Source organism: Dendrobates tinctorius, unplaced genomic scaffold, assembly GCF_039654945.1.
Source record: "Dendrobates tinctorius isolate UK_male_01 unplaced genomic scaffold, ASM3965494v1 ptg000144l, whole genome shotgun sequence".
Classification (NCBI taxonomy): Eukaryota; Metazoa; Chordata; class Amphibia; order Anura; family Dendrobatidae; genus Dendrobates; species Dendrobates tinctorius.
In genome coordinates, this window is record NW_027361811.1 from 16,197,256 (window position 1) to 16,212,382 (window position 15,127).

Genomic DNA, 15,127 nt, shown 5'->3' on the forward strand with positions numbered 1-15,127 from the left:
ACCTTTTGTTACTCATAATATGATTGCAATTATATTTCTGTATGTGATAAAAACATCTGACAAACACACATAAAAACCAGAGGGCAGCAGATCATGTGAAAATATAATATTTGTGTCATTCTCAAAACTTTTGGCCATGACTGTACTATGCAGTGCCTATAATATCTAAAAACTTTTACAAAATGACAATCACACTTTGAAAGGGAGATCCCTAACCCATTGGCATCTGATCATCAGTGAGGAGAGATGGCATCACATTCGACTGCTATCTTTAGTCCCTGTTATAGGAGTTCTGAATACATCCGAGCAAATATTCGTGCACTTTATTCAAAGCTCCCATAGCAACGAATGGAGGTGCATGTGGTGCCAAATTGCCAGTCATTGATGATCAGACACTAGCCGAAACAGGAGAATCCCATTCTGGAGACAGGTATTCGTCCTAAAAGTGGGACCAATATGTATCAGACAATTTAGTCACTTGTACCACAACCACTTTAACACTTGTATGAGTGTCAGCAGGCATGCATACACACGTTAGCCAAGTCCTGTCGAAATGTACAATTATAATGTAATGTGCATGGGAACATTAAAACTATAGATCGATCGTTCAAGTGAGATGCGCCAAATTTTTCTTCCGTTTTGTATGCTTCTTAAGAAATTCCGAGAACCTTCAGTTATAAAGACAGAAAAAAAAATCTAGTCCGGCTACGAGCACTTTTGCATTATTTTCTGATCTGAAACTTAATAAATCTGCTTAACCTTTGTTACCCCCCCCACTCCAATTAAATCAAAGCCACTTTTCTTGCCAATTATAAGTGGCGCTAAAATTGAAAAGCTACAATTAGAGAATTTTTAATGACACAAACCTCACGCAAATCGTAGAATAAGTTCCCCATTTGCGTGAAGGCTCACTCTACATTAATTGAGTATATTGTTCGGTGTCGGCCTTACAATTCTTTACTGCAACGTTTTAACTAAAGTGTCTGAGCCATCAGTATTAGGAGAGAAGTCTCCACTAATCAGGCTCCATGTAATCTTGCCTGCACCCTGGTATTACTGATCACTAAGGGCAATAATTGCATGAAAGAGACAAAATCAGCCATTTCATCAGGTGATGGCAATTTGGGCATTGAACATTCTGTCTTATTGTGATGTTCATTGATTTGCAACTCTGAAGATTACAAGGCAGAAAGCCACAAAATAAAGAGTGGGTGGGAACTGAAAAAACCCCGACAAGTCCATCTATTCACAAGCTAGTCAAGAGAAGACCTTTATGAATTGTAAGGGAATGATTCTGGTTATTAAAATTAGTAAAATCACAGTCTATGATGCAGGGTTAAAGTCCTGCCCAACCAGTTTTACTGTTCCAGGAAACAAAATCATGTTCTGGGAGCCCATTGTGATCTTCAGATCATTCAATAACACTTATATTACTACTCCGATGCTAATGTGCTGATAACAGAGTACAGACATGCTGCCAATACTGATATAATAGATCAGTACAAACGATGAGATAATGGCACAGGGCGGTCTGCAACAAGCTCCCAGTTGCATTTTCTAGCAATTCACTGGACAAGAGGACAGTCTTGGAAGTTTGTCCCTGGTAGACAACTAGATCTCAATATATAAGTATATATTTTAAGACGTTGTCCACTACTTGGATAACTTATTGTCATACCCCTCGTTGTTCCCAATAAAATAAGCCTATACTCTCCTCCCGTTCTGGCGCCGTTGCCACGGTGTGGGCACTCGCTCTCCCAGGGCTCTGATGCTTCTGTTGTGACACTTGACGCCGGCGCCCAATTAGCTCTGGCATCACTGTCCCCCAACCCCTGTAAAATTGCTCTTCATGCTCAAGTCTGAGATCAGCTGCAGCTCAGACTTCCTCTTCATGTTTGATTTGTCTGAAAGCAGGGACAGTGACACCAGCGCTGATTGGGGGCTGGCATAACGCATCAAAACAGCAGCACGGAAGCCCCGGGAGAGAGTGCCGACATAGCAGGAATGATGCTGGTACTCAAGGAGAGTATAAGCTTTATTATTTTATGGTGGCCAAACAGTGATCAAGAAGGGGTTGTCCTAGTAGTGGACAACCTATTTAATTTACATAATACAGTTACTATCCAAATATCACCCACATCTACATTAGAGGAAGCAACAATTTTTCTATTATTTGAATTCGTATGCACTGTGGCTTTAGCTAGTCTTCTAGCGAACACTATCCAAAAGGACAGCTTACAACCAGGGCTTGCCAATATTTATCCGGTTCATTGATATATTTGAGACCTCTCTTCTGGAGTCTCGAGGCTTCTAGGAAATGTGGCAGACAATAGATAACAGGTTGCGGGCCCCGTTAAGGTCTTCGATAGCAACATAAGGTGCTTTGATGATAATGCTTAATGTATTGACCTTGAGATGCAAAGAAATATGCCAGAGCGGCCGTGTCCGCTGATTCTTACAACCGATAGACTGAGCGGCAGTATGCAACAAACACTGACGGGCAGTTCTGGATACAAAAGGAGATGGACTTTGATATCATGGAGCTGTGGACATTTAAATAATAGATACACATGAATATAAATGATCTGTTCGTAGAGAACATCCATTAATAAATATGAGAAGTAATGCAAATCGTCTTTCATTAACTTCCCATGTGCAGACATCAGGATGTACCTACCTTACAAGGGTCTGGTTGTGCAAGTCCCACACGGCAATGTTGCCATCACTACAGCAGGAGAAGCAAACTTTGGAATCGGGGCTGATGGCCAGGGCATAGCAGGCGGGAGCAGATGATGTGAGCTCGGCTTTTATACGTGGGGTAGGAGCTGCCAGGTCCCATATGGATAACGTGCTGGCTTCCCCTCCGACAATCAGAGTGCGCCCATCAGGGAGTAATCTACAGGAGCGGATGTAGTTATCTCTGTTCTGCAGAGACAAAAAACATTGGCACATGAAATCGGAGCGACAGTTTCAGAGCCGGTTTCACATACAAGTGTCTTCATTGCTCAGATAATCAGCAGTATTCCAGAAATATATATATATATATTACATGGGCAACCGGTTAAACTCTACGCGGGAAACCTCGGAGAACTCGATCACTCCCTTCTGATTTTAATGAGCCATTTGCAGTTATGACAATGATAAAGTGGAGTAATGCCAGACAATTACATGACATTAGGCAAGTGCTTAAACTTCAGTGTTGTGAGATCATTCATCTTAATTAGCATCAAAAATCGGAGGCTGGAAAGTCAACCCAAACTTTGCGATGCTGGCACTACATGATATATAGTTCAGTGCAGAAGTCGATATGCTAATAGATAAAATATCGTCTGCACCATTTTACATCCCACTATTAATCTAGGATGGATGGTAAATTAATGGCATTATTTTGTTCTACATAGAAGGTTACCACCCTCCAGAGAACATCTATTTGTGGCTCCAGGCCAAAATAAGTTATTAATCACTGCGCCGCACATCCCCAAGTGTTGGATTTTCTTCTATTTTTAAAGAAGGGTTTGCATTTACTATATACATTCATTACCTTTAACCGCTCATTTCAATTTCACGTGCATGTATGGGATTTTAGGGGTGATCATATGGTAAAGGGGGTTGAGAAGCAGAGGTCTTCTCCACACACCGCAGATGCAGATACGTTACATGGCCGGCATCTGTGTTTAACAGTCGCGGCCATAGCTCAGCTCCACCTACGGCTGTTAGGGTCTGTGCACACGCGGTCAATTCTTTCAGCGTCTTTGCTGCAGATTTCCCCCATACTAATGAATGGGAAAAATGCATGCAAAAATTTCGTAACAAAAGCATATATTTTATGCTGCATTTTTCATGCCAACAGCTCAGGATTCGCAGCATATGTTTCTATGAAGTGAAGACACACACTGAGCCTCAAAAGGGAGACAGGTTTTCACTACATACTGCAATATCGTATATAGTATAAGCGATAGTTGGTTCAAATCCCCTAAAGTGACTGAAAAAAGGTTTTTATAAGTGATACGTGGGGAGTCGGGGGGTTTCAGAACTAGTTGTGGAGCGCATAGCTGACACGCAATTAAATATTTTTACCTAGTAGGCCAAAAAACTGGTGACAGGTTCCCTTTAATTGGTAAAAAAAAAAATTCAGACGTTTGAAAGGAAAAAAGTACGGTATTTTGTTTGTCTCTCCATTTTCCAACGTCCGTAACACTTTTATTTTTCCATCACACTTTTTTTTTTTTTCATGGTGAGCTGATTTAGTGCTACCGATTTGGAGTACCTACAACATTTTAATCCCTTGTATTTTTTTTTGGAGAAGGGTGGTGAATTGAAAGCTACAAAGGTTGAAAAAAGACCTAGGACCATCCATCAGGTTCAGCCTTTCTCCATAAATTATAAATTATTGGTCACTAAATTGTCTATAACCCACAATGTGCTGTTTTTATTTTGTATTTTTTTCTCTTTGCGGCTTTTACCCTACAAGTTAATTATTATTATATTTTGATCTGACGGCAAAATCAAATTAAACTTTTGCAATTTCTCTCTTTTTAATGGGCAAGAAGGGATGAATTGAATCAGAATTAAAATATGATATAGATATATATTTTAATCATGATTCAAATCATCCCTCTTTGCAAATTAAAAAGAGAAATTGCAAAAGTTTAATTTGATTTTTGACGTCAGATCAAAAATATAATAATTAACTCGTACAGTAATAGCCACAATGAGAAAAAAAATAAAAACGGCACAAAAAGAAAAAATGTATTATAGAAATTTTTTGTAATTTTTTTTTTGTCCCCCCCCTTTTTTTTTTCTCAACTTTCTTTTTTATTTATCCCGCACTGTAAGTTAATCTGTTCGCTCCGATGGGTGTTGCCTCTGTTCCGTCACTCCACCCCTCCTCGGCTTGCTGTACGCATTCTTCGCTGTGAAGATCACAGATCGCCTAAATATTTTGCGCGTGCGCATTGAAACGTGACCTTGCACGCCCCCGACTGGCAGCTTCCTGTATACACTGAATTGCCAACAAGCTGCTAAGCAGTGGTGGGGGCGGGGTTACATGGATTGGCCTGACTTCCTGGCACAGGAGATGTATTCCTGCAGTATCAATCTCCTGCTGATGATATATGGATCGTACTAAAACTACAGTACACAACTTAGTAAGTGACACATCCCTAGAATCGGGGTCTACTGCCCTATATTATACTGCTCTCAGATTAAATAGCAAAAACCTGCGGACGGATCCCCTTTAATAGCCAAGCAGCAGCCATCTGTACAAAAACAAGTAGTAGATATTCTTTACTGTATATGCAGTGACTCATCTTTGACTGTTAAAGAAGCACTCCCACTTACAGTTTATATGTGTGTGCGCGCATGTTATGAAGTGTGAGTGTATTAATATACTCGCTTACTACTGATCTCCGGTGTCCAGTGCCGATCTTCTGCTCTTCTCAGTGACGTCACCACAAATGTGCCCTGCAGCATCATTCTACACGCTATGTATGTGCGTGATGTCATTCAGAGGAGAAGAATAGCTCTGGACACCGGAGAAAGTGGCGGTAGACGAGTATATTAACACACTCACATTTAAAACTATAAATATGATAGTAGGAGCGCTTCTTTAAACTTTTAGCATCACTTGTGAGGACAGTTCATTAATATAGCCAATATAACAAATATTGAAAAAATATTGATAAAATCATCCATTGGTGCCTACCAAGCAGTCCAGCTGAGAGACAGGGCTTTTGTTGCCAGGGTGGCTTATGTCCCAGACCTTGACACATCCCTTTCCACCGGTGTACACGTGTCTAGTGGGGTTGCTGATGGTAACTGCACAAACCACTTCCCCATGATTTAATGTGTTGATCTGCCGCGCGTGCCGAGGGATTCCTGGGCCAATCAGAGCATCAGGAGGGAATGGGACCGGCTGCATCTGGCCATCAGCGCTTACATGGAATGAATATGCACTAGTTACAAAAAGAAACAGATTTTAAGTACAAAAATATTCAGAGGGAAAACCTTTCTTAGTTAAAACTAATTTGACTAAAGGTACTGTCACACTAAGTGATATCGCTAGCAATATCGCTATAACTTGTGACGTTATAGCGATATTGCTAGTGACATCACTGTGTGTGATACTTACCTACGACCGGCTCCCCCGCTGGTTATTGCTGATCGCGCGAAAACGTCCAGGACTGTTTCTCGTCGTCAGCTTCCTGCGGCGCTTCCTGTGGAGAGACGAGCGACGATCGTGGAGCCGGGCGGGAGGACGTCAGGATCACCTAGTGTGACAGGTAAGTAGCGACCCCCGTCCCCAGCGATGTCGCTGGTGAGATCTGCCTGTTTGGCAGCTCACTAGCGACCACTTAGCGATGTACCAGCGATCCTGACCGCGTCATATCGCTGGTCGGGATCGCTGGTACATCGCTAAGTGTGACAGTACCTTAAGTTGTATTCTGCCAGAATGAAGAAAACAAATCCAAGTCTTGAAAACTAATACATGCAAGATAAGAGTGAAAAAACACTTCAGGTATTGTATCAATTATAATCAGCATTGCTCATCTGACCATTTAGGCCACGTGCCCACGTTGCAGAAATGCCCGCAGCATTTCCGCAACTTGTTCCATCGCTTGGAAAAGTGATTGTCAACAGGTTGGTCACACTTGTCAAGCATAGTGCTTGACAAGTGTGACTAACTTTTTAATATTGATGGTGCCTATGAAGCATCAATAGTAAAAGATATCATGTAAAAAATAATAAAAAATAAAAATATACTTACCCTCTGTTGACCCCCGAAGTCATCCCGCCCCTCATTGGCACTGCCGGCAACTTCAGTTCCCAGGGATGCATTGCGCGAATGACCTCTGATGACGTAGCGGTCTCGTGAGACCGCTACGTCAGAGTTCATTCGCGCAATGTATCCCTGGGAACGGAAGATGCTGGCAGCGTGGCTCAGAGGAGAGAGGATTCCGGGGGTCAACAGAGGGTAAGTATATCCCTATTTTTTATTTTAATTCTATTTTTTACAGGAATATGGTACCCAGGGCATGGAGGACAGTCTCCTCTCCTCCAGATCCTGTGTACCATCCGCAAATGAAGCGCTCACTTCACGCATGGTGGCATAGCCACATGCGTAAAGTGAGGGTTTCAATGCAATCCTATGGCGGCGGAATCTCTGCGATTCCACAGAAATAATGGACATGCTGCTTAGTTTACTGCTATGCGATTCCACAGCGGTAAAATCCACAGAATGGGCACAGCAACTGCAGAATCCCATAGGATTGCATGGAGGTGTGTTTTATTAGAGTTTTCCCTGCGGCAAAAACGCGGCAGGAACGCATAACAAAAAAAGCAACGTGGGCACATAGTCTACATAATTTTTTTTTCCTTATAAGGCTAACAAAAAAAAAAAAATAAAACATGATGTACCAAATTAAAATTTACTGGTCTTTATTTTGCTTCATGTGTGCTAAAGAATGGCTTCCTATCATCTCATCAGTTCCCTACTCCACTCCTCCCCAATCTTAATCTTCAACCTCCATGAGCCACCAGAGCATGTGCAGCAGTCGTGCTTTGATTTAAGCCCCTGTTACACACTGCGATATCGCTAGCAATATCGCTGTAAAGTCACCAATTTTGTGACGTTGCAGCGATATTGCTAGCGATATCGCTACATGTGATATTTACCTCCGACCGGCTCCCCCGCTGGTTATCGCTGATCGCGCGAGAGCTGCTGGACCATTCCTTGTCGGCCACTTCCTGCGGCGCTTCCTGTGGCGCCGACGAGCGAAGCGTGGAAGCGGGCGGGAGGACGCAGGATCGCCGCGTCTGACAGGTAAGTAGCGATCCCCGTCCCCAGCGATGTCGCTGGTGAGATCTGCCTGTGTGGCAGCTCACTAGCGACCACCTAGCGATACACCAGCGATCCTGACAGCGTCATATCGCTAGTCGGGATCGTTGGTGCATCGCTAGGTGTAACGGTACCCTTAGAAGTTAATTGGGTTTTACAAAGCATTTATCAATGAAACAACGCAATGTGAAAGATACATAAAACAGCATCTATAGTATGTGCCATAAGCCATGAACGCAGATAAAAAGGCACGTTCTAGAAACCTTAAAACCACCAGCAGAGAATAAAATAGACCAAAAGTATAACGCCCAAGAAAGAGAATTCTCTTGGACAATTCACTTGGATCTAAAACATAAAAAGGGAGTGTAACTGCAAATATGATCTGACAAACGCTACTTACGGCTTTCCACCTGGGATGCCTGTCAGGTTTGGAGGGATTCCTGGAACACGCATGTGATGATGTGGGTCAAAACCAACCTAAATAGTAATTGGGGAAACACAAGAACAATTGGATGTCATGTAGCGGAAATCTCTACTCCTACAACTGACAATCGGTAAGCATTTAGGAATGTTAGCGATTCTATTTCCTCTTATATTTTAAAAAATTAATCTTTAACAAAAAAAAAGTGAGATAGGCAGAAATTTTTTTTTATAATGAAAAAGGGAATAGTAAACAAACAATTTATTATATATAGTTATACACGCATATATGCAACGTGTGAAATAAGTATTGAACACGTCACCAATTTTCTAAGTAAATATATTTCTAAAACGTGTTACTGACATGAAATTCTCACCAGATGTCGGCAACAACTCATCTAATCTATACAGGCAAAGAAATCAAATTATTTATGTCCATAAATTAACTTGTGTAATAATGAGAAATGACAGAACAAAAAGTATTGCACATATGTCACTAAAATTTTAATACTTTGTAAAAAAGCCTTTTGATAGCGATAGCTGCTTCAAGACGCCTCCTGTATGGAGTAACTAGTTGCATGCATTGCTCAGGTGCAATTTTGGCTCATTCTCTCACACACACACTCTTCAAATCCTGAAGGCTCCGTAGACTCCTATGACCTCTGAGCTTTAGTTCTTTACATAACTTTCTATTGTATTCCGGTCAGGTGATTGGCTGGGTCATTCTAGCAGCTTTATTTTCTCTGAAACCAATTCAGAGTTTCCTACTCTGTGAGCTTGAGATCATTGTCTTGCTGAAATGTCCACCTTCGTTTCATCTTCACCATCTTGGTAGATGGCAGCAGATTTTTATCAAAAATGTCTCGGTACATTTGTCCATTCATCCTTCCTTTAATGATATGAAGTTTTCCAGTGTCGTATGCTGAAAAACAGCCCCACACCATGATGATCACACCTTCCAACTTCACTGTTGGTATGGTGTTTTTGTGGAGATATTAAGTGGCTTTTGGCTTCCAAACATGGTGTGGTATTATGTCTAAATATTATTGGGTAACCTTTACATGCTCTACATGTATTGGTACAGCAATTGAGTATTCCATGGTGAGTAAAGCTCTTGAGACAGCTCACTGGTTTTACCCATAAGCAGTTTCTTGTGTGGCCCTTTGGTAATGAGACACCTTTTATAGGCTATCAGTTGAACCCGCTGATATTTTTCACTAAGTGACAGGATTGATTTCTAATTACTGATAGATTTCATTCAGCTGGTGTCAGGACTTTCCATGGCTTTTTGCACATATCTCTTCATGTGCTGAATACTTTTTCTGTGTCAGTTCTCATTATTGCACAAAAAACTTATTTATGGACATCTATGGCTTGATATTTTTGACGGTGTGGACTGGATGGGTTGTTAGCCACATCCAGTGAGAATGTCATGTCAATAGTGCCTTGCCTTTAGAAATATTTGCTTATATATATATATATATATATATATATATATATATATATATATATACATACATACACACACACACACACACACATACACACATTATATATGTGTATGTATACACACACACACACACACACACACACACACACACACACACACACACACACACACATATAGTATATACACACACACAATATTTGCAAATCTATACATATTGTTGATCTAAATAAGGTTTTCCTCCTCATTCAGAAATATTTTTTTCTTGAAAAATCTCCATGAAATTATGTGATTCTTTCTTTTGCTCACAGAAGGCCATAAATCTTAAAAATGGAAAGGGCCTTATGTCAAAATTTGCATTGTCGGCGTGACCTTCAAAACAAACAGAAGGCACATCTCTGTGTAATATTCAAACACAGGGTTAGGCCAGGTTCACATAGCGTTAACCAGCCCTAACCAGCGCTAGCTATGACAGAGCTTCAGACGCTGCAGGCCGCATCCAAGGCTCAGTCAGTGCTTAAAGGCACATCGCGAACGCGTGCCGCTTCACGGCATACGTCGCGATGTGCCACACAATGGTGGTGTATGGCAGCGTTAACGGACTGCGTTACACCGCGTTATGCCGCGGTGTACCGCAGTCCGTTAAACAGACTGCCATAGCGCAGTGAGAACCCGGCCTTAATGTGGCGGTCCTAATTTAAAGAGAATCTATTACCGGTTTTTGTTTACCAATCTTCGGAAAGAATAAAACAAGGCAGAGACACGGATTCTAGTGGTTTATCACTTAATAGGCTACTGATTTTGGTAAAATCAGTTTGTCTGCTGCAGCTCAGCTAGTCCTCTCAAAAATGAGCTTTATATAACCTTGACCATTCCTAAACTGTGCATGGGCAGAAAGTTGCCAATCAGTGGTGTGGGGTGGGATTTCATGAAGGAATACATAGCTGAAGCATAAAACTGGTGACAGATTATTTTTAATCCATTATAACAAAACACATTTTGGGATTAGAATACAAAGTTGCTGAAATTTCTCACATTCTTCATATTCCACTTTTCTCCATTCATAAACGGAGAGCCTTGCCTGGCACTGTTCAGGGCTACCTACTATAAGGACATATCTAATATCCTAGGAATCGTAAGAGATATTGATATAAACTTCATTCAATTTATCATATCCTTGCGTCTAGACTATTAAGCTAGCCAACAAAGTTCATCGAAGTTGGCCAATTATCAAACATGTACTGGGTCCCCCCACTAATCAGCGAAAAAAAGGATCGGTCAGTTGAAATGTTCTCTTCCTAGTGAATGCCATAGTAGTCTGATGGTGGTTTATTTACCACTTCCTACGGAGAACCATGCATGCTTATCAAAGCCATGCAGAAATATGAATAGTTAGAGAAAAATTGCTGTGAGCCATAATAGCGTACAGCCAATAGTCATCTAATATGGCTGGTCTTAGCCCTCATTTAGCATACTGTATTTCCATTCATTCAGAGAAGTATGACAATTTAGAATAAAATACAAAAAAAAAAAAAAATCACAAAGTAATAATTAAAGTTCTTACCACCGGAGACCTCCCATAGGCTGCAGCAGCTGCTGCTGCAGCCGCAGCAGCGCTCATTTGTGGGGAGATGTTATGTAGACTGGCATAAGCTGCTCCTGGGCTGGTCAGTTCTCCATTCATTCCAGCATGTGGAACTATTCCAAAGGGGGTTGGATAAGGACAAGGGACTGCCATTGGAGTCCTAAGACCTGCTGTAAAGAACAGATACAAGCAGCCAGTAAATAACTAGGGTTGTACACTTCATAGCTCTCTAGTTATTCACCTTTTGCCTATTAATCTCACATTTTTACACCCACTATAAAACTGAAAAAAAAAAAAAAAAAAAAAAAAAAAAAGACGTGACCCTAAAATAAAGCGGTGCCAAGAATACATTAATAAAAAAATAATAATTAACCAGCAACACCATCTTACTTAATGGGTCGACTCCTGGTGGCTTGCCAGGCAAAGGCCGTAGACCAGTCGAGTTGCTGCCAGGGGTGGGGGCATCAGTTCGCGGAGTGGGTGTGTTAGATTTTGAAACAGGAGTTGTAGACTTCTCGTTCTTTCAAGAGTTGAATGTAAAGGGTGAGATACAAGGAGTAAAAAAAATGAATAAAAAGAAATCAATGTGAATTCCAAAGTGCAAACATGGTTGTCTTTACGTAAAACAAACATGTAAGAGTTACATCAGCACTATACAACCACTAACAAAAAGAATCTCTGGCTGCAGCAAAGGATACAACATGCTAAATGACTTGAATCCTCCCAAAAGTAAACAGCTTATTGACTTTATGGTTTACTCTGCTGAAAACCTCAAATACTCACCCTGCTAAAGTCAACAGCCCTAATGGAAGAGTCATAACATATGCGCTTTCACAATCATATCTTTCAAGTATCTATTCATAACATAGGAGTGTACAGCAGACGTGTGTAACCAGAGCAGCTGAAATGGAAACACACCTGTAGGGAATCGCTTGCGAGAGAGGAAAAAGTCATGTCTAGCAGGAGCACAGGCCTCAAAATCAATTTATTCTAAAGCAATGGGTGAACAGTTACAAAAAGTTTGGGTTAGGGTGTCAGAACAGTACCTGGACCGCATTCATTTGAATGGGGGGCCCAAACATCCAGTGTTTGCTGCGCTGTTATGTCTATAACAGCGCAACAAACACCGCTTCTGATGGGCGGTGAAATCATCCCTGCCGGTCAGAGACGCGGTTTCCATGCTGTCAAAAGACAGCGTGAGTGCTCAGCTGTGATCGAAGGTATAAAACTTACCTCCGGTCACTGGTGTCAGCTGACGGGACTACTGATCCCATCATCAGATGCTGCCGCTAATTACATGGAGAGCAGGAGCAGCGGATGGGAGTATCCATCAGCCGCTCCTGCGCTGTAAATAAATTTAAAAAAAAAAACAAACAAAAAAAAACACACGACGTGGGTTCCCCTGTATTTTTGCTAAACAGCCAGACAAAACTCAGACTTTTTCTCACCGTGCTAGCGATCAGAAGCGGTGTTTGCCGCACTGTCATGCACATGACAGCGTGACAAACACCCAGTGTTCGGGGAAGCCGCACCCGAACAGTAACACGGACTTCCTGGTGACATCAATGTTCGGCGTCCATGCCCAAACAGTAGGTGTTCGGTACAGATGCCGAACTTTACGGTTTGGGCTCACCCATTTCTAAATACCTTCCTACTTTTCCTTCAAAAGGGAAAAAGTTCACAGTGCCAGTAAATTATCAAAGCATAATTTATATTCCACACTTTCATACAGCAGCATAGATTTGTGCTTAAAGGGGACATGTCAGTAGGATCAATCCTCCTAAGCAGTCTACAGTTAGGTCCATATATGTTTGGACAGAGACAACATTTTTCTAATTTTGGTTCTAGACATTACCACAATTGTCACATGTTAAGGAGCTGAAAGTCATAAACCCTTCACCCAATTTTAATGTGGATACCCTCAAATGAAAGCTGAAAGTCTGAACTTCAACTGCATCTGAATTGTTTTGTTTAAAATTCATTGCGGTAATGTCTAGAAACAAAATTAGAAAAATGTTGTCTCTGTCCAAATATATATGGACCTAACTGTATATGGGCATGTAGGCCAAAGGAGGCTGAATAAAATGTTACCTTGATATCTGAGATCTGTTGTCTTATTCCAGTGAAATCCACATTTTTCTTATATGTAAATGAGCTGTTGACATCTATGAGCTAGACAGCGGTTTCCCTGAGAATCTGCCTCCAGACTTTTTTTTTTTTTTTTTTTTTAAAAGGAGAAAAAAAAAAAAAAAAAAAAAAAAAAAAAAAAGGTGGTGTTACCAATGTGAGTCATGCAACTCAGGAGAGAAGCCTGTCAATCAGTACATTTTTCACACGGATAGTGCCACCTGAATATAAAATACATATTAAGAAAAATGTGTATTGCTCTGGAATAAAACATTGGATCACAGATATCTAGATATCATTTTATTCAGCTTTCAATGACCTACATGTCCATATAGATGGCTCAGGAAAGTTGATCCTACTGACAGAGGCCCTTTGAAGAAGGTCTATAACTGGTCATAAACCTGTAACCTTTTTACGTGGACTAAATGTTGTCGTTTTCCCAAAGATTTTATTTTGTTCCTGTACCTCTCCATCCACGAGAAGTGGTCCCCTCCTCTTTGTATGCAAATCTAATCAAGTGGGTGTAGTCTTCTAAAGATTTGAAAATCACGCCCAGTTGACTACAAAGGATAAAATTTAGACAAAGGGAACAGAGGCCACATCTATGGAGTGGAGGACAACAGAATTTACCCATTTACCCCAGGTAAAATAAAAAAAAATGAAACGATTTTTCCACAAATACGACTCCTTACTATGGTTTTATTGGAGCTGTAAATATTATAAGGGACCACTTGCTTCTCTATTAAATAGAGGAGAGCGCTGTTATTAAAGAACATCTCGAAGTGACAGACCTATCCAAACCGGATGGAATACAGAGTCATAGTTATATAAGACAGACTTTATTTATGAAGTGGCAAAAATATATGGAAGAAAATAGAACAACGATTACACATTTACGCCTACTCGTAGTGAAAGCAGGGCGACTGCCCATACACTTGGCAAGGGTCACTTCATGATTCCTCATCTCAATAGCTCTCACTGATAGTCAATGCCTATTAGCGCTCATCCGAAAAAGACTTGGTCCAATGGTTTCTAGTTTAATGACTGAAGTGTATAAAAAGGCCGAAGTTTGAGTAGCAGCCAAGGTGTGCAAATTCTAGCTCATCAACTTACAGAGATAATGGAATACAATAGTGACAAAAGGAGACCAAGCCATACTGGCTGTCACGTTCTCTTTAAGAAAGCTGAACATCAGCCGTATATCACTATCAAAGTGACAGTTTTACCAAAGTTGTTACAAAATGGTTATATGCGTGTAAGTAAACAAACTGCAAACATAATTGCCAACTTTAGAAATGGCAAATTTTAATGTTTAAAGGGATTGTGCCAAGACAGTAAAATGGGGAATCATTTATTGATAATTTATTGATTACTATAGGTTCGAGTGTTCGATTACTGTGCATAGATTGACCATTGCTGCGTATAGACAGGGGTCTTCAGACCAACGGAACCCCTGTGATCCTGTAAACAGGGCTCTGACCCCCCAATCAATCAATAAATGCCCAATCAATAGAGGATCTCTCTTAAAGGCCGCTTTCAGACAAAAACGTTTCATGCAGTGTACATAGACTGCCACGCCATGCATGGACCTGCCCTGGGTCTCCTGACTCGAAGCAACAACCCCATTTATGCCTATGAGGCTGTTAGTTCAGATCAGGAGACCCACAGCCATCCATTGTGGGCTTTAAACGGAGCATCAAGCATGCTTGTC

The 15,127-nt window shown here is 41.1% G+C and overlaps 1 protein-coding gene across 13 annotated transcripts in view; it reads right to left on the reverse strand.

Annotated features, from left to right (window-relative positions):
• Positions 1-15,127, reverse strand: part of LOC141049516 (transducin-like enhancer protein 4) — a 188,951-nt gene that overhangs the window by 42,659 nt on the left and 131,165 nt on the right. For all 13 annotated transcript variants that reach the window (XM_073546051.1, XM_073546050.1, XM_073546049.1 and 10 more), the window contains 5 exons: positions 11,680-11,809; positions 11,269-11,459; positions 8,238-8,314; positions 5,705-5,954; positions 2,678-2,925 (listed from right to left, as the gene is read on the reverse strand). In XM_073546051.1, the coding sequence (XP_073402152.1) occupies positions 2,678-2,925; positions 5,705-5,954; positions 8,238-8,314; positions 11,269-11,459; positions 11,680-11,809 (896 nt within the window). The remainder of the gene's footprint in view (positions 1-2,677; positions 2,926-5,704; positions 5,955-8,237; positions 8,315-11,268; positions 11,460-11,679; positions 11,810-15,127) is intronic.